At 38.0% G+C, this 23,270-nt stretch overlaps 1 protein-coding gene across 11 annotated transcripts in view; it reads right to left on the bottom strand.

Annotated features, from left to right (window-relative positions):
• Positions 1-23,270, bottom strand: part of LOC108718052 (lipoma-preferred partner homolog) — a 221,653-nt gene that overhangs the window by 51,747 nt on the left and 146,636 nt on the right. For 10 of the 11 annotated variants that reach the window (XM_041564759.1, XM_018265625.2, XM_018265624.2 and 7 more), the window contains one exon: positions 12,812-13,510. In XM_041564759.1, the coding sequence (XP_041420693.1) occupies positions 12,812-13,510 (699 nt within the window). Of the gene's footprint in view, positions 1-8,735; positions 8,923-12,811; positions 13,511-23,270 lie in introns of those variants that run through there. The other variant, XM_041564760.1, reaches the window with a different exon arrangement.

Raw genomic sequence — 23,270 nt, forward strand, 5'->3', positions numbered from 1 at the left:
TGACTGCTTATATGTATGAATCATACAAACGTGCCATTACTCCCAAAACAACCAGATAACCACTAAGCACAGCTTTAATATACAATCTGCTCTGTGTATTTTAACAGCACTTTAGCTGCTCTGGTTTTAAATAATATCAACAGGATTTTTCTGCTTTTTGCTTGATAAACAACAAAACATTCCTACCAAGTATTTCCTGATTAATCCCCAATATCTCATGCTCCAGATTACATTTGTGATTTTTTTTGTAACATTAATGACCTTTCTTGAACAGTTGTTTGGATGCTTTCTTTTTAAATGAGTGTAAAATGTTTACGCTACATTATACAGTTGTAACTAGCAATGGTGCCTTACTTTAGTTATGGTTTATGGCAGACACCTCAACCATGGCAGTACTCAAACCAATGTGAATTAAGATTTTATGACAGATTTCAGGACATTTAATCTGACAGTATCACTGGATGATAAACGCTTACTTCTCTAAAAAGATTTCTACGTTGTCTGATCCCTTGGCATTGAGCAAGATCAGAGCTTGGTTTCAACAGATCATCCAAACTGGAAATGTTGTCTGCCACTGCACCATGTTGCAGATCCGCTTTACGTGCTGCCATTCAGATGATTTGGGCTTTCATATAAATGGAACAAAAGAATGTGGCCTTTAAAGTGTTTGATGAGATGTATAGTATCTGTCCAATGGGTCAGACACTCTAGAGCAGTGGTCCCCAACTAGTGATTTGAGATCAACTCAAGCCCCCTTGCCTATTTGGTTGCATAAGAACAGGTTTATGGCCAACAAAGCCTCAAGTAGGCTGCAAATTACCAAATAGCCAGTGATATACTTTATTTGGAAGCCCAGGAACCCTTTTCATGCACCCCTGATCTGGACAGCCAAGCAGGGCATAGCCACCTTTTGTAGGACAAGCTAATTCATTTGTATATTCATTTCTGACACAACAGATCTAACCATTTGGTAACATATGAAGATAAAACTTAATTTGATAGAATACATTGATTTCCATTAAAAATTTAACCAATTTTGTCTTGAATAAAAAACAAACAAACAAGATAAGCTAAGCCAACACAGGTGAAGACTTCTTTGAAATCTGTATAATAAGGGTGCCGACAGACATCACTGAAGATGTTTCATTTCATCTGCTTTTTGGAATTTCAGTGCAGCACCTTGGGACCGTGTGAGTGTGATATTGTACTTAAAGAATAAGTGTAACTGTTCTGATGTTTTTACTCTCAAATTTTCACCTGTCAACTTTGGCTCCCTGTGTGGCACTAGTCTACTCACCCTGGTTCAGTATTTGACAATGGTTCAGCCCAGGTCCACAAATCCATAAATGAACACTAGATACTTTAGGTAATGTGGTGACACAAATTGACAATACCAAGAGCTTGCCATATCCTCTTCATAAGCTGGAAGAGCAAAAATAAATGATATGTTCTATGTACAAGTAGTTTTTTGCTATTAAAAATTACTGTTAGAAAATAAAATAAATTGTGGTTAGGGCCAACTGCAGCAAATAGAAGGGACTTTCACTTCCTCCTAAAATAAACCCAAAGGATTACATGGATTTTCATATCAAATCTGCTGGGACATTACTTCAAATCTGTAAAGTTATATATTTTAAAGGACTTGTGTGATGTTTGGGAGAGAAGATATTTCTACCTAAAAATCCAATAATAAATACTGCTCTTTCTCCATCCTACCCTGTGACACTTATTCAGGCTAAAGTACAGCCTCTTCTTTTTGTGCTTGTTGTAATCTGAGAATTACTAGTGACACAGTATAGTGATTCATCCCACTCATACCAAACCTCATTTATTTTAATCAGATTTATGCCAGTCCATTCTCATTAGAAATCCAATGTCTAACAGCACCTGACAATCGTTCAATTAATGTAGGAAAAGGTTTTGACTTTATATAGTTGAGTTTGTGACGCACACAAATTAAGATAATCAGTTTTGCAAGTATTTTTTTTTTTTAAATTAAAAAAAAAAGTGCTTGTAGTCTATTCCCCAGTTCTCAACAACCCCCTTTTAATTGCCTAACCATTTTAATAACATTTATAAATATAAGAGGGTACTTCACCTTATAACCGATATAAATACGATACCAGCAATATGCTAAGACAAGTTTAATTTTTTTTAATTATTTTCATGTGATTTTCAAAACATTCACATTGTTACTCTGCAACTTGCAGACTTGACATATAGGAATAAAATTTAAAAACTTTACAGTCTTTGGGGTATATTTATCAAAGAGTGAAGTTAGAGGTCGCCACAGTCCTCTAGAGTGAAATTCCGTCACTCTCCATTCATTTCTATGGGATTTTTAAATCAATTTATCAATGGGTGAAAGTGAAAGTTCATCCTTCACTTCACTCTTTGATAAATATGCCCCTTTGTGTTTAGTTGCTAGGGTCCAGAGCTTAATCAAATGCAGACTGGAGTGTAATTAAAAAAAAAAACATTCAAACTAAAAAAAGAAGGAAAGGCTGTTTAGAATAGCTTGCACCACAACATATTTGTAGGATGTTTTAGAACTGAGACTGTGAATGTTTGCCTGGATCCTTAATTCAGTTTCATTTGCACAGATTTGTCAAGCAACATGCATTCATATACAATTTGTGTATCACAGGCCAAAAACTCCTAGGTCACAATATCAGCTCCCCCCTCCCCAAAAAAAATGGACAGCATTATTCATAATTGCAGTACCGTTAAATATACAGAATAGTATATTGTATTCTAATTTGAGTTCCATATATGTTTCACTGTTTTTTGCCTATGGTTGATTTATATTAATTTATTTTTGCTAAGCCTTTTCTACATTAGTATAAGTCATTATGTTAAAGGGGACCCGTCACCCAAAAAAATTATTCAAAATCCTATTTTATCACATTAGTCAAGCAAAATGAACTTTAATTACACTATATCAATTATTTGAACCTTGTGTCCTTCAGTCTGGGAATTTATAATTATAGCAAGCAGGCAGGAACCATTTTGTGGACACTGTTATTAAGGCAAGTCTTGCATCATCTCAGAATCTTGTTTGTGTATCAGAATGGGGGACCTGATGTCCATCCCCATGTCCTGGCTACACAAACAAACAATGAAGAGAACGGGGAATGTGGGGAGAGCAGTTACATCTAGGAAGTGCTGAATGGAAAGTGAAAGTAACTGTCTGCCCCGCCTCTATAGACAATATATACAATTATTAATTCTTTACCTCACCATTAGCCTAAATGCAATTTATACTGAAAAAGCATGTTGATAAATTTGTGAGCGTTGTAAATACATGAACTTGTAATGTAGGACTAAATAGTATCATTGAAGGGTATATCCAACTGTTAAAGGCTAGAGTGTAGAAGATTATAACTCAAAGGATGTCTGGGAATAAAAGTCCTTGCATGTAAAATCAAGAGGTAAGATGATGGTTATCTATGGATAATGTATACCTCCTAATTCTTGTGGATGGTACAAGACGTTAATAGATCAATGTTGATGTTTGTTAACAGCATATAGGCAGCATTTAGTTTGACTTTCGTTGGTAATGCAATTGGCGGTATCTGACTTTGAGAAAGGTCACATATAACCACATGATCATGGGATTTTACAGATAGGGACAAAGGCAAGGATGAGAAAAGGAGCAGAAGCAAGAAAAACTAAATTTTTAACGAATCACTTTCATAGGGACCTTGAATGAGGCTTTCTAAATACAAAGCTTTGGTAAGTAACTAGGTCACTACATCCTGTTTCTGAAGATTTCAGTTCCCTGGAGTTTTAAAGTTTCCAGTTTTGCAGAGACTGGATGTGGTTAATGGCAGCATAGAGAAATACCTATAGCTACCTTTTGCACAAATCTGCACAGTTATAAATACAGCACATACTCTCACTGATGTTGATGTGGTTTCGCTGTACAGCACAACCTCATTATGCCAAATTAATAACGAAAGTATTACATTATCAGGGAACTTTAAAAAAGTATTTTCTCCCCACTAAGCCATGGCTTAAAATATTTAGACACTGCAGACTGGAGCCAGAACATGGTAAGGAAACTAAAAACATATACCATTTTGGCTAGTGTGCTGATGGTCTAGTCCAGAGCCAGATTTAAGGGGTTGATCACCGTCCAAACACTATTTTCAGTTCAGTTGTTTTCAGACTTTTCAACAGAAAGACATTTTTTAAATGCTTTCCATTTTTATCTTTTTTTACTAAACTTCAGTTTAAAATGTAATGTTCCTCTTTCTGATATTTATGTCTGGCAGCTCAGTAATCCAGGTGCAGATTGTGAACAGCTTGTCTATTGTCTGTTGGACAATATAATTGAGGAAATCTACTTGGGTTAGTCATACTTGGATTTTCACTACTGAGTGCTATTCTCATACTTGCCACTAGGTGGGCATGGGTTCCTTTTTAGTACTGCTGTTATCTGGTTACCTTCCCAGTGTTCTGTTACCGTATATACTCGAGTATAAGCCGTCCCGAGTATAAGCCGAGGTACCTAATTTTACCTCCAAAAACTGGGAAAGCTTATTGACTCGAGTATAAGCCGAGGGTGAGAAATGCAGCAGCTTCTGGTAAGTTTCAATCAAAAAATTGAGGGTTTCTGCTCCCATCGGAGGTGCCGGCGTCTCGTTTTTGGATGCTGGCGACCATTCTTGGACGCCAGCGAATATTCTTGGAGACTATTCTTGGACGCCGGCTACTATTCTTAGGCGCTGGCGACTATTCTTAGACGCTGGCGACTATTCTTAGATGCCGGCGACCGTTTTTGCGCTTGACCCGAGTATAAGCCGAGGTAGAGTTTTTCAGCATATTTTGGGGGCTGAAAAACTCGGCTTATACTCGAGTATATACGGTAATAGGCGGGGGGGGAGGTTATATCATTCCAACTTGCAGTGCAGGAGTAAAGGGTGACTGAAGTTTATCAGAGCACATGTCACATTATTGAGAGCACCCGGAAAAATAACATATCTAGGCCCACATCAAATGTAAAAAAATATTTTAAAAAAAAATGTTGCTCTTTTGAAAAATGTATTTCACTGCAGAATTCTAAACAATATTAATGGATGCTTTTTTGTAAAAAAAAGAATCACTTTAATGTTATGTTAACATGTAACACATTAACAATCCCCCCCCCCCACCTATTGCCAATGTCTTCAGGTGGGATAACCCATGGCAAGTAAAGAACACCCCTTATGAAAGATATCATTGGGATGAAAGCGTACTGAAACTAAATGATCCTGCCAGATGATGAAATACATAGTTACATAGCAGAATTTTATTTAGCTGCTGCTGATCTTATTTTGTAACACAGAAAGAAAACATACTGTAATGATGACTATGAAGATTTTCATTCATCCAGGTCATGGTAAATCTAGTATAGGTAAATCTAAAAACAACTGGACTTGCTGAGTAATCAATGAAGAGGTTTCACTACTCATCCGAGAAGCTTCTTCAGTTCAACTGACTGGTGTGGGAAGTTCTCGGCATATAAACTCTAATTAATCCAATCACAATGGCCCATTGTAACTCTTCAAAGAGGTGACATCTGAAGAATGTATCTGAAATGTATCTGTAGAGCTACTTAGGCTACTGCCACACAAGGTGGGATCAGAAGACTATTCTCAGCCACAGAACTAAAATCCAACTTGTGCAGAAAAGGAATACCCCCAATAAAAAGGCCTTCATTTCCCTTTTCTTTTGATATCTAGGCCAAAATGTTTGGGTTAAAACGTTTACTTGGGAATTAGTTTGCTGTTGAAAGTCTGCTAAAAATAATTTAAACATGAAATAATTAAATTTCCACCAATATGAATGCATGGAGCTCAGTTACCATCAATGTACATGAAACTATTTTATTTTTACATAGAAATGACAAATGACAATAACTAACAAATTAGAATTGTTCTTTAATTTGGGTCTTTCAGGACAATGGGTTTCTGGATAATAGATCCCATACCTGTTTTTAACAAAAAAATTGTTAATTAGGTCAGCCATATGTAAAAGTGCCAATTTTACAGCAGATTGATGCAATTTGGTCAGTTAAAAGTCTATGAGGGGAGAATAAGTTAACATGAAATCAGAACCACCAAACATGTCATGCCAACCGCTTAATAAAAAGGTATAATACAGTATTAGCTATGAAATTAATCCAAACTCTATCTTCCAGGTTTATCAGATGATCAGATCAAAGGTGTATCTCGGGAGCTGAAGGTCACACTGCAATTATTTTTTGGTGTTTATGGAACCATTAGTAAATGTTATGACCAAAGAATAGAATATAATCTTTCTACTATGTTGAAGTTAAGGGTTATCTTACACAAAATGCTGATCTGGAGTAGAGGGTGGTCTTCCCAAACAGACTGCTTATAACTACATATTGGGAGTGAGTTTTTTGCCTTAAATTTCTTCCCAGTAACAGATGTTAGCTCTGCAGAAATTGTCACAATACAGAGGAAATGTTTTTTCTGAACTTTGGAACGAACTCCCAGAGGGAATGAAGGTGTAGTCTGAAACGGACTAACACAAAGTAAGGGTAAAGACAGGAGGCTGAGAAATCCCCCAAAGAAGTATTTGGATTTGGAGTACAAGGCTAACCCCAAACATTTCTTTCTTAATTTTGCTGGTAGTCCACAAGATTCCCAGCGTAGTGAGAGAACCTACCAAGTATGTAGGTAGTGCCATAGGGCAATTTTTTTACACTTTATGTTTGGTATGAAAGCCAAGGTGGGCACCCCTGTGTTTCCATAAACTGCAAATAAATGAAAGAAATGGATTCCTGCAAGCTTACAGTATATATGGTGTTTAGGCTATAGACCATCAGGCTGGCTCTGGATGTTGTCAGCTTGTGTATTTTTGCAAGCTGAGAGAAGCAGTTCTGCTGAGTGCCCCTGCTCCATTGATTTGAATCTGCCTGTGTGCGGTCACACACAGGGGATCTAATCTGAGGACAGCCTGGAGATGCCTTCTTTCCCGTATTTGGGCAGACCTCATCTTTAGATTCAGCTCAGCTGTGCACACAAGCTGATCGGATTCAAATCAATGGACCAGGGGCTGTATTTGACCTATCCTTTTCGTGAAGACTGTGGAAAAATCCTTTCTGGCTATTAGAAAATAGGAGTATTTATGTATACACAAAAATTCACCAAAGTCCAAGTCTTAGTGCTACTTGCACTGTATGTGAGGTGACGATAATCCTTATAAATGCTCTGTCCTGGTTCGTTTCATTAGAGGCTACTATTTTTCCTGGTCTAGTATTACTCCTGGCAGCCCTTATTTCAAATCAGCACTTCACATTTGAAATTTATAATTTAGAAAATAGCATCAATGCTGCTCAATCATCTCTCGTTTCCCGACAAACACACAAAAGACATCTCTTCTATGAAATTATATGGAACACAATGGACTAATGTTCAATCCTGCGACAATGTCCCTTTCCCCACGTTCTTCTAGCTGACAGGCGGCCTTGCAGAACACATTGTACCTTGGAGATAATTGACTTTGGAATATGATGTTGTTTTGTTTATACAAAAACAGGTCAGACAGAATTCTGTGGGAGCCAGCCACATTCTGCCATATGCTTAAAGAGGTTGTTCACCTTCCAAACACTGTTTTCAGTTCAGTTGTTTTCAGGTTGTTCACCATAAACAAAGACTTTTCTCAATTGTTTTTAGTGTCGGACTGGCCGACAGGGATACCAGTAAAACTCCCGGTGGGCCAAGTTGTCAGTGGGCCCTCCTGCTTCTAAACATTTGGCCTATTTTATGGTCATTACCAATTTCTATGAGAACAAAGAGGATAAATAGATGGATTAATAGATTATAATATGTAAAGAAAAGAGACTAGGAGAATAGAGGTTGAGCGAGGAGAGGAAAAATAATAGCACTGACAGTGGGCCCCTGGTCTAAGGTCTTTGGGTGGGCCCCTGGTGTCCCAGTCCGACACTGTGTGGGGGCCCCCAAGGTAACAGTCCCAGTGGGCCCAGGACCCCCAGTCCAACACTGATTGTTTTCCGTCTTTTATTTTTTTACCGTTTTCCAAACGGGAAATGTTCCTGTCTCTAGTGTTTCAGTCTGGCAGCTCAGTAATACAGGAGCATGCTATACTGTTACAATTTGATACAATTAGTTGATACATTTCTCAACAAGTATCTATGAAATATTAGCAATTATTGTATCAATTCTAACAGTTGCATTTAATGAAAATCAGGGATTCTGCTCAGCAGGGACAAAGATAACAAATGTATCAATTTAGAACAGTTAAAGACCACCCCCTCCCAGAAATGCTTTAGAAGGTGAAAAATGAAAATTTACACTTCAATATTAGAAAAACGTTCACAAATAGAAAATAGAAAGCAATTGGAAAAAGTCTTTATTTCTGGTGAACAATCTGAAACCAACTCAATTGGAAAAAGTGTTTGAAGATGAATCGCCCCTTTAAGCTCACCTGCTAGTGAAACGAAGATGCTCCCTGCTGAGAAACATGGGCACTGAAGTAGATTTCTCAAGTGATTGAAATCATATATTGAATATGCTAGCTATGTGGTATAACATGCTGTAACAAATAAGGGATACTGGTGAAGCTATGTGGAATGCCTAACGTTATAGTTTCACATAGATTTGGAGGAGTGTTGCTAAAGCTCTTCAGTCATGTTTAGATTGCACTTGTTTGCATCAGAAATCTTTTATCACTTTCCCTCTTGACACAATAAATAACAACACTTTGACTGTTGTATTTCTTGGCAAGTGCCTTTACTGTAGATTACCAAACATTTCACATAACATTGAATAATCAAGTGCTGTGTGTTCACAGAAAACGTTGCACAATACATTTCCATGGGAGTCAAATCTTTTCTGAGATTTCTGTTTTTAGCGACAGTTTGTCACATGTACAACAATAAGATGTTGCCTGTAAGAAAGAAGCCAGCTCAGTAAAAGTTTTACTATTTATACATATGATTTGAGAAATTATATCTAGTGTTTGTCTTGGATTTGGTATAAAATGTCTTTGCATCATACTAAATTGTTGAAAATTATTCGTAAAAATACTAAAGCTATTAAATAATTTCTTAAGAATTGTTTGGACCAGCTGAGACCACTTGTTCTTTTGTTCTTACCTTGGCAAGGATATAAATATGCGGAAGAAATATTTCCCTGTTGAATATTCCCATATCATCACAACACAGAGCTCACAGCTAAAATTAACACATTATCCACAATCTCAAAAGTTATAACCAAAAGTATTGTCAATGGCATGTTTTTTTAAGTTATTTGGTACTATAAAATCTTTTTGCTCTGTGTTCTATTAAAACAACCCCTAATATGCCGTATTTTTCACCATCATCTTATTTTATTATTCTACTTTTCTATATATTCTCTGTACAAAACACTCTAAATAAAGGTTAAATAAAGAGCTGTTATACATTGTCCATGTATGGGAGCCCAGTGAATTAAAGGGCCTGGTCTGATCTCCGCACTCATGTATTGAGTCTACTTTATTCAGGCCATAACCTATTTCCAGCAAATATATGGGCAATTTGGATGGCACAGAACAACAAGAAGAGGGGCTGATTTAATTGTCAATAGTAACCCTATAAAGTTCAGGAAATACAACTGTAGACACAAAGAATGGAGATGCAGAACAAAAAAGAGGAGGTGGTTAGGGGAATAAACTGAAACACACATTATTGTGGTGTGTACTGTATGTTTTGTTCAATCCAAGGTGTCTAGCACACATAAGATTGTTGGCGGATTAGCAAAATAAGCAGAAACATAGGACTTGGTTTCAATTTACACAAACAAGTAGAAGGTGTACCTTTTTCTGTCATGGCTCTTTGAGCACTTTGCAACAGTATTGACATTAAACATGCCATGCATCAAGGAAAAACCTGGAAACATAGAAGTGTGTACTTTTGTTTCACCACTGTAGATTATACATGGCTCAGCACATAAGAGGTTAAACCATAATGGAATTAGCTTGTGTTACTAGTGTATAAAATGTGCTGTGCTGAAGGGTACAAAATAAATTGGTTGTTTGTAATACACGTGAGACAGAAAAACAACTATTTTTTCATTTGGTGCCATTTGAGATTTCCATGCAAGTTCCATGCCATTTGAGATTTCCATGCACATTGTATATGAGTGTCTCCAGTCACAAGGTATATAGCTGGGCTATGATTTTATCATCGAAACTACATGCCTAAGACAAGAAAAACATAACAAGCATTTGCAGCATGCTAAGGAGGACATTAAATCTCCCTGAGGGCTGATCAATACACAAGACTTCTGCTTTGCTGGAGAATGGACATTAAAGAAAAAAAATCCCAGAGAATCGGCATGCACATCCTCACAAAGGGTCAGGAGATTGATGGGATCTATGTTTCCATAGCAATACCACAAGTGTGTTTTTCTTCGTTCCTTAAAGGAACAGCAACACCAAAAAATGAAAATGTTTTAAAGTAATACAAATATAATGCAGTGTTCCCTGCTGGTAAAACTGGTGTGTTTGCTTCAGAAACACTACTATTGTTTATATAAACAAGCTGCTGTGTAGCAATGACAGAAATTGAAAAAAGGCTATATGGCACAGGTTAAATAGTGGATAAAGCATAACACCATTATGTTTTACAGAGTTTATCTGCTGTCTGCTGTGTAACCTGAGCCTTTTCTCCTTTCAATGGCTGCCCCCATTGCTGCACAGCAGCTTGTTTATATAAACAATAGTAGTGTCTCTAAAGCAAACACACAAGTTTTAATTGTGCATTAATTTGTATTACTTTAAAACACTTTCACTTTTTGATGTTACTGTTCCTTTAAGACGGTAAATAGGAATAGTAAAGAATTTCAACACCGCATAGAAAATCATGATAGCAGATGAGAGACCCTTAAACCATCACCCCTTTCTTTTTATAAATAACAGCACCTACTAAAAACATTGGCAGCTGTTATTTCTTCAATTTCTATAAATTTTAGAGAAAATGAAATTACAAGTTATTGTAATAGATAAATTAGATAAATTATAGTAGCGGTTTGAAACTTCTGACTATAAAGTATATACATGTACATTCCTGCCCAGACTGCCAAAAACACACTTGTAATATCTTCTATACAATAAGAATACTAATGGGTCCAAGAATAAATAGAACATGATGGCTATAATGTGGGGTACTGTGACATCACATATGGTGATAGTTTTCTTCAAGACTGCAGGATTGTGAATAAAGGAGGGCACTGATTTGTTCTTCTAGCATAGGGGAAGGTATATAACAAGCCGTGTGCTAAAAGAGAATATTATTGTGATAATATTTGTGATTTGGGCCCCTAAGGCGCCTTGAGGTAGCTCCTGTTATCCAGCAAAGAGCGCAATTGTGCTCTCTAGCACTACAGTTTAAAACCCAGAAATTTGGCTCTTAAAGTTACCAGGTCCTGACTATTCTATAGGAGTCAGATTAAAAATCCCAGAACATCAGAAAAGTTTTTGGTTTTAAGGAAAAATGGGAGGGATTAGCAGGGTTTAAATTCTGTGTGGAACATGCTGTTAATAGAAACACCTATGACTAAGTGCCAGAGAGTACGAAACGCGTAAGGTGGGCCATGTGGGGTCAGTATGTATCTAACTTCTAATGTGAACACTAATAAATAATTTATTTTTACTAATGAAAAGCCTTGGGACATATATCTTTTGATTTAAAAAGTTTTTGTAGGATGCCAGAAAACCTTATACCATAGGCCCATTCACCAAGGCATTTTAATTCCACTCTTCACTCAACAACTTAATTTTCTTACTATTTTATCTTTACATGATATAATATATTCTTTCATCTATCTAGCCTCTGTTCCCATACATGAAGTAGGCCAAATGGTTACAGAACTGCTGTCTGGTCTATGTCCAGGGTGGATACAAACCACACCTGAATGCAGAAAACAGAAAATAATTCATACCTACATTGGGAAAGAAAGCTGCTGGATATGAACATATTATTCTTTTTATCAAAGCCCAGAAACATTAATATTTTTATTTAAACATTTAAATTATCTCAAACAACTTCCCTTTGCTATAGGTATGTTTGACATGAATAACAAGTGTTTATACCACTTAGCATAACATATTACTAGTTGGCACACAGTAAGGCTATTTCTTGCTACAAACTCAGCCCTCACTAATTGCCATTTCCATACTCTGGTGCCATATAGTATTGTGCATCAGCACTAGATAGACCAACAGTTTTATACAAGTCCTGCTGCCTTTCACAAAAGCAGCTCCTCAAACTGAATGAAGCTACAAAAACTCTAAGAGGCACATTCATTATGGCCAATCATTAATTTAAGTGGCAATGACTGTTACAGCTAATAATATTAAAAAAACTAAATGGGTCTGATTCATTAATCATTTTTGTAACGAGTCTTCATTAATTAGCAATGCATTCTTTTTTCTATGATGCTTGGTAATTTCTAGGGCTCAACACTGAAAAGTACAGACCAAAGAATTGATTTGATAAATGTGTCAAACCATTAAAAAAGTTTAGGGAAAAAATATGGAACTGCGAGGAATCTCAAGTTTAAAATATAGTACATCACAATAACAGTAAATACAGAATGATAAAACGTCAAAGTTGGAACTGGAGAGGTTTTAGATGGAAGTTTAATCATGGGATGCAAATAGAGCCAAATGCCAAGTCTTAAAAGTCTTACCATTTATAACATATTATAATATCTAGCTTATGTCTGGGTAATGTTGCATTTGGGCTTGGGCCCTAGAGGAAGAGGACTACAATTATTATAGACTCCAAATTTCCTACCTTTGTCTGGGGTGGTGGAGGTGGCACATACGGTGGATCAGTGATATAGGTCTTCTTAGTGTTTGGAGGCTGATACGATCCTGCAGGTTGTTGGCCTACTGCCGATTGTTGGCCTACTGCAGGTGTAGGACTGTAAGCAGGTTCTGGTTTCCATCCTCCTTGCTGGGCATAGGGAGCCTCAGGCCCATTCCTACCTCCATAACCTGGTAGAGACTGATAGTACGGGTCTTGATATTTCACCTGGTTACCCTGTGAATAGCCATATCCAGGATCTATATAGCGTACAGGCTGAGGAGGAATATATTCCTGCCCACGAGGTTGAGGTGCATATTGCATTGGCCCAGGTGATTGGGTTGGTTGAGGAGCATAGTACTGATTGGGAGCAGGACTGTAATTGTGGCCTAGCTGTTGGCCAGGTGGCACAAAGTGTGGGCTTGGCTGTGCAGATTTCACCTGAACATTGAAAGTTGGCCGACTAGGAGTAGAGGCTGTTGCATAAGATGCTGGCACAGGCTGTGGCCTCTGTGCTCCTGGAGAACCTGCTGGGGCAGGCTGGGTAGTAGACTGTGGCTGAGGTTTGGCTGCAGACTTTTTTGTTGCAGTAAGGGGGGGCTGGTTTGGGATAATCATTCTTTTATGGCCAGTCACTAGAGTCCCACCTGATGGATGAGTCAATGTACCAGTGTTGCTCCCAGGCCCCTGCAATTAAAAAACATAGCAATTATATAACAATTTATATGAAGCAGATAAATATTACTTTTAGTTTTATACTAAATTGCTCAAAACATAAATCTGGCACTTACACATTGGACTGAACTATCTGGTCTGCAGTAGGAGGCTGCAGAATCCAGCAACCTTCTATGCAGACATAGAAATATAGTACACACTTTCAGCCAATGCATCCTAGAGGTCCAGGAACAGAGAAATACCATGGTGTTTCTGTTGCCAACTTATAATAGAGCACATTTTCCCAATCTGCTGTTCCTAAGCCTTATGGCTATACAATCATTTTGTAACCCACTATGAGAAGCTATATGAATGAAACATGACCAGTATCCACTAAAAGCAGTGACAGAGTAGGCCATTTTTTCAACCTCTCTATTTTAGTCAGCTCTTCAACTTGTTACCTGTTAAGTGCTGGTAAATAGGCACTTATACTGGCTGGGCCCATGAGACCAGTGTAGACATACCACCTAACATTGTGATTCAATCAGCAAATCATCTATCTTGGAAGCTAGTATAGCAAAAGATCAAACCAAATGTCAGTGACTATTTACACATTATAATTCTTTATTTTATTGTGCCACACAAATTCCACAGCACTTTACAGTAACTATATATCGTTTATATAAGTAATCTGGTATATAAGGTGACAAAGTCGCACTGAATGTGGAACCAGACTTGTTTGTAGTGGGCAGACTAAGTTTATGCTGATAACTACTATACTGGTACCATAAAGAAAGCTGAACTCTCAAGTTCAATTTGCTATGCTATGTTTAACTGCCCTTTAATATCTATGAATGGCATGAGATATTCTTTCACAGCAGTATCATATACTTTGACTACAAATTCTTTTAGGGTTTACTGGTTTCACATGCACGCACAGATGTAACATAGATCATTGCAATGTTGGAGAGGTCTCAGCATGATTCTGGCCCGAAGAAGAAAGCACACTTTTGTATTTTTCTAGACTGAAGAAGCACAGAGCTCTCAGTATGATTCTAGACACAGGGATAACGTAAACTATTCTAGATCAGAGAACACAGACCTCTCAGTATAAATCTAGACTGGAGCAAAACCCCCAAGAATACTACTCTGTCATACTGGAGTGTCCTCTTAGGCATATATGCCTATGCAAATATACTACTATATGCCTATGCATATTACAGAACTTGTATATATACATTTTAGATACCTTTTTCCACCACATGCTGCTTGCTAAGGATCTTGGAAAATGTTGTTTGTTGCAATCAAAATCTGATATACTTACAGCATGTATTTTTAAAGAGAAATAATTTACATTTTAAATAAGTAGAGCTTTTTCTGTTGTCTGTTAAGCATTACTCTTTAATTAAACACAGACTCATTATATCATTCTCTTTACACACCAACAGACTGCACAAACGAGCAAAAGAGAGAAGTCTCAAGCACACAAAGGGCGCACTGCATAAACCCCTTTGTCTCTGGTAACAATAAGATACCATCTTTCTGCTGGGCTTAGTAGAGGGAACACCTATACACACATGATTTGTGGAACCTCTATTAGCAGACTATGAGCAATCTTAAAGGGCTGACACTTGGGCATGTTTAGTCATTACTAGAAGGTCGTATCCCATGCCCTCTAATCTCACCTCTACAAATTAAAGGCCCGGTGTCCCTTAAACTACAAATAAACCAATTAAAGTTCATGTAGTTGTATCTTTTTCCTATGCATTTCACAGAAATGTAAAATGTAAAACTTGGGTATTTTTGTAATGGACACACTATATGCTCTGTAGGTGGCTTCTCTACCAGCTGTTTGCTGAAGCTACCAACAATTACTACTGTTGGCAACTACCACGGAAGTCAAATGTGTTATTTTAGGAGATCTGATGCCATGTAAGGGTTAGTTAAACAGTCTTCAAAAGTCCCAAAATCTTGAAGAGTGCTTTTGGCCAACCAAGTAGGGGTCCAAAGTCAGGTAAACCTGATACATTTTGTTTGGTAAATTGTGCTAAATAAACGGAACTGTTTTTGATGCCTGTTAAGCATTATTTTTAAATTAAACACAAACTCTTTTTAAATGGTTTGATCTTTTCTTGGCAAAGAAACATTTTGGCAAACTCAAAACAGTACAGAATTATCACTTTGGATGGACATATTAAACAATGTGACTCAAATGCCCTTTTTATTGAGAATACACAAAAAATACTTGAAACAGGTATCCATTTAAAGGCACCTAAAAATCTTCCCCTACTTGAGGTGTGGTTGAACAGTGTGCACTATGGATGGGGGAAACAAAAGTGTCCTCTTGAGGTCTCTGTTCCACAGGATGAACTCCCTCAGGGTGCAGGGGCCAGAGCACTCCAATAGGGGATTTTTCTTAGAAAACTATTATTGTTTCCTCCATCCAGAATGCAGGCTATGTTATCCTGCACCCACAAAAAAAAAATCACCCACAAGATGCCTTTTTTATTTGTTGCTTCTTTAGACCATTGACACATAAGCAACTCACAGGTCACACATTACAGCACAGATTTATTTGTAGAAAACATTTCTTCTAACAAAGCTACAATTGCTCAATGGTTGACCACTAATCAAATTGCATCCTATTTATTGCAGCTATTCAATGATCATGTTTTTAAAATAATGATCTGGCAATTTTTCTCTAAAACAGCCAACCCATAAAATCCATGTTACAAGGCAGGTTAGTAATTAATTCAGGTTTAGATTATATGGCATTAGATAAACCATTATTGACAACAGCAGAGTAGATCAGTAAGCAGTCCTGTTGCAGCAGTTCATTGCTTTCTTTGACAGATGTAACTCTACCTGCTAAGGATTTGAGCATTTATGCTGATCCATAAACTCACTGCCCACTCCAACCTGGTGCACAATGAGTGCAGTCCACACAAGAAAAAATGGCATAAGAAAATCAGAAATATGGGAGCTGGTAAGGGCAACATTAAAGCCTGGATCACGAGTATTACATATGTAATGTGCGTCTGGGCTGGTTAATTAAATACAGTACATGAGGCACAGCATTTTCAGCCTTACTCTATACTGCATAAATAAACTCACTCTTCCATACATACATATATACATACATACATACATACATACATACATACATATATATTTAGTTTATAAATTGTTCTTGAAAGTTGTCTTTTTCTGTGATAAGAGATATGTATGTACTCATGAAAGCTTCCTTTTGCTCTCTAAAATGCACCATGGTGCAGCACAAAGTGAGATCTCCTAACAAATGTCTATAAGATACAGTGCAGTTTTTGGATAATGGTGACTTTACACCAGTTAATCATGCAAGTACATGTACAAGAGCATCTGAGTACAGCAAGACTTGTAGGCAGAAGAATGTTAAAAGTCTTAAAAACATTCCCATTTCAACCCATATAAATAGTAAAAAAAAAATGTTTCATTTTCAGCAAAAGGAAAGTATTTCTGGCTACCATCACAGGAAAATACATTGTGCATCCTGGAGAGCTTATTTTGATCCTGTATCATACACACATAACACCCAAATCTGCCAAACAAGCAGATATAGACAGGGTAACAGGTTTTCCCCTTTGCTCTTCAATTTTTCTCCAAATACCATAAACTACTTGATTGACTTCTGTCATTGACTTTAAAAGCCACCACCTGGTAAAGCTGATTTTAGCCCAAAAACCCTATAGCATGCATTGTCGACTAAGACCTTACCCTTAGGGAAGATATTTAGGATTATCATATATAAAATGCCTCTAAAATAAATTGTTAGGTGTATCAAAGGAAAGCAAGTAGTGAATACAAACTGTAAATATTCTAGAAAAACATGTGATAGGGTACAGCAGACCTGTAGATCACTGCAATAAAATGCAGGTCTCATCATTATCAATTTATATACAGGTTTGTGGTAGGAGAGTCGTTCACTGCTGTACTTGATACAGATGTATTAGAGTTCAGTTAATAATAAAATTCTACTAATGTATCCTTTAAATGATAGTCTCCATGTTGGGATAGAATGATATTTTAATACAAAGTAACATAGTAAGTAAGGTTGAAAAAAGACACACATCCATCAAGTTCAACTTTTAATCTGCATAACTGCTAGTTGATCCAGAGGAAGGCAAAAAAAAAGGCAAAAAAAAAACAAAACATCTGAAGCCTCTCCAATTTGCCTCAGAGGGGAAAAAAATCCTTCCTGACTCCAAAATGGCAATCAGACTAGTCCCTGGATTGACTTGTACTATCTCCCATAACCCTGTATTCCCTCACTTGCTAAAAAGCCATCAAACCCTTTTTAAAGGTATCTAATGTATCAGCCTGTACAACTGATTCAGGGAGAGAATTCCACATCTTCACATCTCTCACTGTAAAAAAACCCTTCCGAATATTTAGGCAGAACCTCTTTTCTTCTAATCGGAATGGGTGACCTTGTGTCAACTGGAAAGACCTATTGGTAAATAAAGCATTAGAGAGATTATTTATACATAGTTATTATATCTCCCCTTAAGCGCCTCTTCTCCAGCAAGAACATCCCCAATTTGGCCAGTCTTTCCTCATAGCTAATATTTTCCATACCTTTTACCAGCTTAGTTGCCCTTCTCTGTACCCTCTCTAATACAATAATGTCCTGTTTGATGGAGACCAAACTGTACTGCATATTCTAGATGGGGCCTTACAAGTGCTCTATACAGTGGAAGAATGTCCCCCTCCTCCCGTGACTCTATGCCCCTTTTAATACAGCTCAAGACCTTATTTGCCCTTGATGCTGCTGACTGGCATTGCTCGCTACAGCCAAGTTTATCATCTACAAGGACTCCAAGGTCCTTTTCCATAATGGATTTGCCTAGTGCAGTACCATTAAGGGTATAAGTGGCTTGGATATTTTTACATCCCAGGTGCATGACTTTACATTTATAAACACTGAATCTCATTTGCCACATAGCTGCCCAGATTGCCAGTTTGTCAAGATCAAGTTGCAAGGATGCCACATCCTGGATGGCATTAATTGGGCTGGATAGTTTTGTGTCATCTGCAAACACTGATACATTACTTTCAACAACCTCCCCTAAGTCATTAATGAACTAGTTAAATAAAAGTGGACCCAATACTGAGCCCTGAGGGACCCCACTAAGAACCTTACTCCAAGTAGAGAATGTCCCATTAACAACCACCCTCTGTACCCAATCCTGTAGCCAGTTTCCTATCCATGTGCAAACGACTTCATTAAGCCCAACAGACCTTAGTTTAGAAAGCAGTCGTTTGTGGGGCACAGTATCAAACGCTTTGCCAAAATCCAAATAGATCACATCTACTGCCCCCCCCACTGTCTAGCATCTTACTTAAATCATCATAAAAATCAACCAAATTTGTCTGACATTACCTATCCTTCATAAAGCCATGCTGATTGCTGCTCATAATGCCATTCACTAGGTTTCACAGATGTCAAACTTACTGTCTTATAATTGCCAGGCTGAGTTCGTAATCCCTTTTTAAATATTGGAATAACATCAGCTTTTCTCCAATCCATAGGTACCATACCAGATGAAAGTGAATCTGAGAAAATCAAAAATAGGGGCAGGTCTAAAACTGAACTGAGCTCTCTTAGAACCCTGGGGTGTATGCCATCAGGCCCTGGAGCCTTTGTTTACATAAATTTTTATTAAAGCTTTATGAATCATATCCTGAGTCAGCCACTGACTAGATTGAGCTGAGCCATTAGTGTAGCTATAAAGTGAGCCTGGGAATTCAGACTCCTCTATTGTATACACTGAAGAAAAGAACTGATTTAGCACATTTGCTTTTTCTGTATCTGTTACAACCATACTGGTACCATTATTTAATGGAGCAACACTCTCAACCTGCATCTTTTTACTATTAATATATTTAAAAAACTTTTTAGGGTTAGTTTTCACCTCCACCGCAATTAAATTTTAATTTCCTTTCTTTGCCTTCTGGATTGCTGATTTACAACATTTATTACAGTGTTTATATTCATTAAATGCAGCTTCTGTCCAAATAGATTTGTAGTTTTTAAATGCCTTTCTCTTCTTTCCTATTAACTTCTTTACTTCTGTATGAAGCCACAAATGATGATTCTACATTTACTCCATAAGGGAATAAATTGAGAAGAGAAATTATTTAATATAATTTTAAATGAATATATTTTTAATGAGCGTTACATATTTGCTTCTATTTTAAATGGCTCAGAATAAACATTATTGTCAATTAGCTTATGGTGGCACTATTCACTGGATGCTTCAGTGTTTTGAAAAACAAGTGTTTACCACTGATACCTCTGTGGTTACAACTCTCATATTTACGTGCCATAGGAAAATGCTTCCAATGCAAAGTAATAAAAGGCAGTTTCAGAGAAATACCAAAAAGGCGAAGTGCTTGTTTTTGCCATGGCCACAAAAGAAGTAGGAAAGCTTATTACTTAGGTCTGTACACAAGTTTCTGTACCTTAGTAGCCAAGACGTCATTACAAATAAGATTCCCAGATCACTATGGCACTGTTTCATTACATTACAAATCAACAGACTTTCCAAAATAGAAAACAATCCAACAATTTCACAAAGAGGCCTACGGTTAGCTGGCACAAAGCAAAGAATTAAACAAACCGCAAACAAACAAGCTCTTATAATAAAGACATATTCCAAGTCCAGCCTTTCACTGCAGGGATAATTTTATTGCATGTTCTCAGATAAACTACTTTTTCACAACATTTGGCAAGGTTGTAAATTGGACATTGCCTTTCAATGAAGAACACATGGCACCTCTTTCAAATCTGCTATGGAGTCCCGGGTAACATTACAGAGAGAAAGGGCATGGTATATGAAGAAAGGCAAACAGCTCTGAGAATTCCTTGTAAGCCACGATGTTCTTTCATTTATATAAACACAAAGGGCAAACTTGTCTCATGTCCAAAGGTTTTTAGGAATTCTCTAAAAAGCTTCTGTGAGTGCCACAGCATCATGAACACAGCCAGAGCATGTTATGCTTTGCTAAAATCCCATTCAAGAAAGCTCAAGTAAACAGGCAAATTGGCTTTATTTTATCCATATCAGGAATTTTCAACTTGTAGCTTTCAAGCTTTTAGTTGATTTCTGCTCACATAGCCATAGGTATGAGCCACAGGATAGACAGTCTCAATATATATAGGTATTGGACCTGTTATACAGAATGCTCGGGACCTGGGGGTTTCTGCATAAAGGATCTTTCTGTAATTTGGATCTTCATACCTTAAGTCTACTATAAAATAATGTAGTCTATGGAGAGGCATTCCATAATAACGGGTTTCCAGATAACGGATTCCATACCTGTACCAGGATTTCGAATGCATTTATATAACTTAATTTCTACCACAGTACATTAAATGTGGTTGACTATCTGTAATGCAACAAAATGCTGCACTATATTTCCAGGATTCATTGAGATCTGGCATAGTGCCGAGAGACTGGCGAATTGCTAATGTGGTGCCTCTATTCAAAAAAGGATCCCGTTCTCAGCCTCAAAACTATAGGCCAGTTAGTCTGACGTCAGTGGTAGGAAAGCTTTTCGAAGGGTTAATAAAGGATAAGATACTGGACTTCATAGCAAATCATAATACTATGAGTTTGTGCCAGCATGGTTTTATGCGTAATAGATCTTGCCAGACTAACTTAATTTCTTTTTATGAGAATGTAAGTAGAGACCTCGATTCTGGGATGGCAGTGGATGTGATTTACTTAGACTTTGCTAAAGCATTTGATACAGTGCCACACAAAAGGTTACTGGTTAAATTAAGGAATGTTGGCCTGGAACATAGTATTTGTACCTGGATAGAGAACTGGCTAAAAGATAGACTACAAAGAGTGGTGGTAAATGGAACATTTTCTAATTGGACCAGTGTTGTTAGTGGAGTACCGCAGGGCTCTGTACTAGGTCCCTTGCTTTTCAACTTGTTTATTAATGACCTGGAGGTGGGCATTGAAAGTACTGTTTCTATTTTTGCAGATGATACTAAATTGTGCAGAACTATAGGTTCCATGCAGGATGCTGCCACTTTGCAAAGTGATTTGTCTAAACTGGAAAACTGGGCAGCAAACTGGAAAATGAGGTTCAATGTTGATAAATGCAAGGTTATGCACTTTGGCAAAAATAATATAAATGCATGTTATACACTAAATGGCAATGTGTTGGGAGTTTCCTTAAATGAAAAGGATCTAGGGGTCTTTGTAGATAACACGTTGTCTAATTCTGGACAGTGTCATTCTGTGGCTACTAAAGCAAATAAAGTTCTGTCTTGTATAAAAAAGGGCATTAACTCAAGGGATGAAAACATAATTATGCCTCTTTATAGGTCCCTGGTGAGGCCTCATCTGGAGTATGCAGTTCAGTTTTGGACTCCAGTCCTTAAGAGGGATATAAATGAGCTGGAGAGAGTGCAGAGACGTGCAACTAAATTGGTTAGAGGGACGGAAGACTTAAATTATGAGGGTAGACTGTCAAGGTTGGGGTTGTTTTCTCTGGAAAAAAGGCGTTTGCGAGGGGACATGATTACACTTTACAAGTACATTAGAGGACATTATAGACAAATGGCAGGGGACCTTTTTACCCATAAAGTGGATCACCGTACCAGAGGCCACCCCTTTAGACTAGAAGAAAAGAACTTTCATTTGAAGCAACGTTGGGGGTTCTTCACAGTGAGGACAGTGAGGTTGTGGAATGCACTGCCGGGTGATGTTGTGATGGCTGATTCAGTTAATGCCTTTAAGAATGAATGGCTTGGATGATTTTTTGGACAGACATAATATCAAAGGCTATTGTGATACTAAACTCTATAGTTAGTATAGGTATGGGTATATAGAATTTTAATTAAAAGTAGGGAGGGGTGTGTGTATGGATGCTGGGTTTTCATTTGGAGGGGTTGAACTTGATGGACTTTGTCTTTTTTCAACCCAATTTAACTATGTAACTATGTTTTAAAGCCGGGCGGTGGCGAGGCTTGCAGATAGTGGCCTGCAAGTTTGATATACACAATTAATAGTCAAATCACATATTTTTTTAATGATCAAGTTGGGGTTACAGTATTCCGCCACAGGGGTTGTATAGTTCTTCTATAAACGCTGCCCTTGCTGTTCTGATAATGAAATATAGGATGGCTTTTCTAACAAGGTGGAAACATTGTCTTGCAAAAACATGAGTGAGGTAACGTATATGCAATAATACACTTTGGGAGTAATGTAATAATGGTATTTAGTTTGTTACATGTCTAGTAACCTATAGCAACCATAAGCAAGTGGCAGTAACATAACTAGAGGGGGCAGTGGCAGAATTACTGGGGGAGCAGGGGGTGTGAGCGGGCCAGGGCCCCCCACACGCCACTGAAATGTGGGCCGTACGGAGGGGGCGGGGGCCCGGCTGCACGTCCTGCACCTGGGCCTGCCCCCCTCTAGTTACGTTACTGAGAGGGGGCGGGCCCTGATGCGGGACACGCAGCCGGTCCTCCTGCCCCCCTCCGTACGTGATTTTCTGCCGAACTGCCGGGGGGCCCTGGCCCGCTCGCACCCCCTGCTCCCCCGGTAGTTCTGCAGGGGGTGCGAGCGGGCCAGGGCCCCCCGGCAGTTCGGCAGAAAATCACGTACGGAGGGGGGCAGGAGGACCGGCTGCGTGTCCCGCATCAGGGCCCGCCCCCTCTCAGTAACGTAACTAGAGGGGGGCAGGCCCAGGTGCAGGACGTGGAGTATAATGATTACCTGTTTGAAAAACAAGT

Source organism: Xenopus laevis, chromosome 5S (assembly GCF_017654675.1).
Source record: "Xenopus laevis strain J_2021 chromosome 5S, Xenopus_laevis_v10.1, whole genome shotgun sequence".
In the NCBI taxonomy this organism is placed as follows: Eukaryota; Metazoa; Chordata; class Amphibia; order Anura; family Pipidae; genus Xenopus; species Xenopus laevis.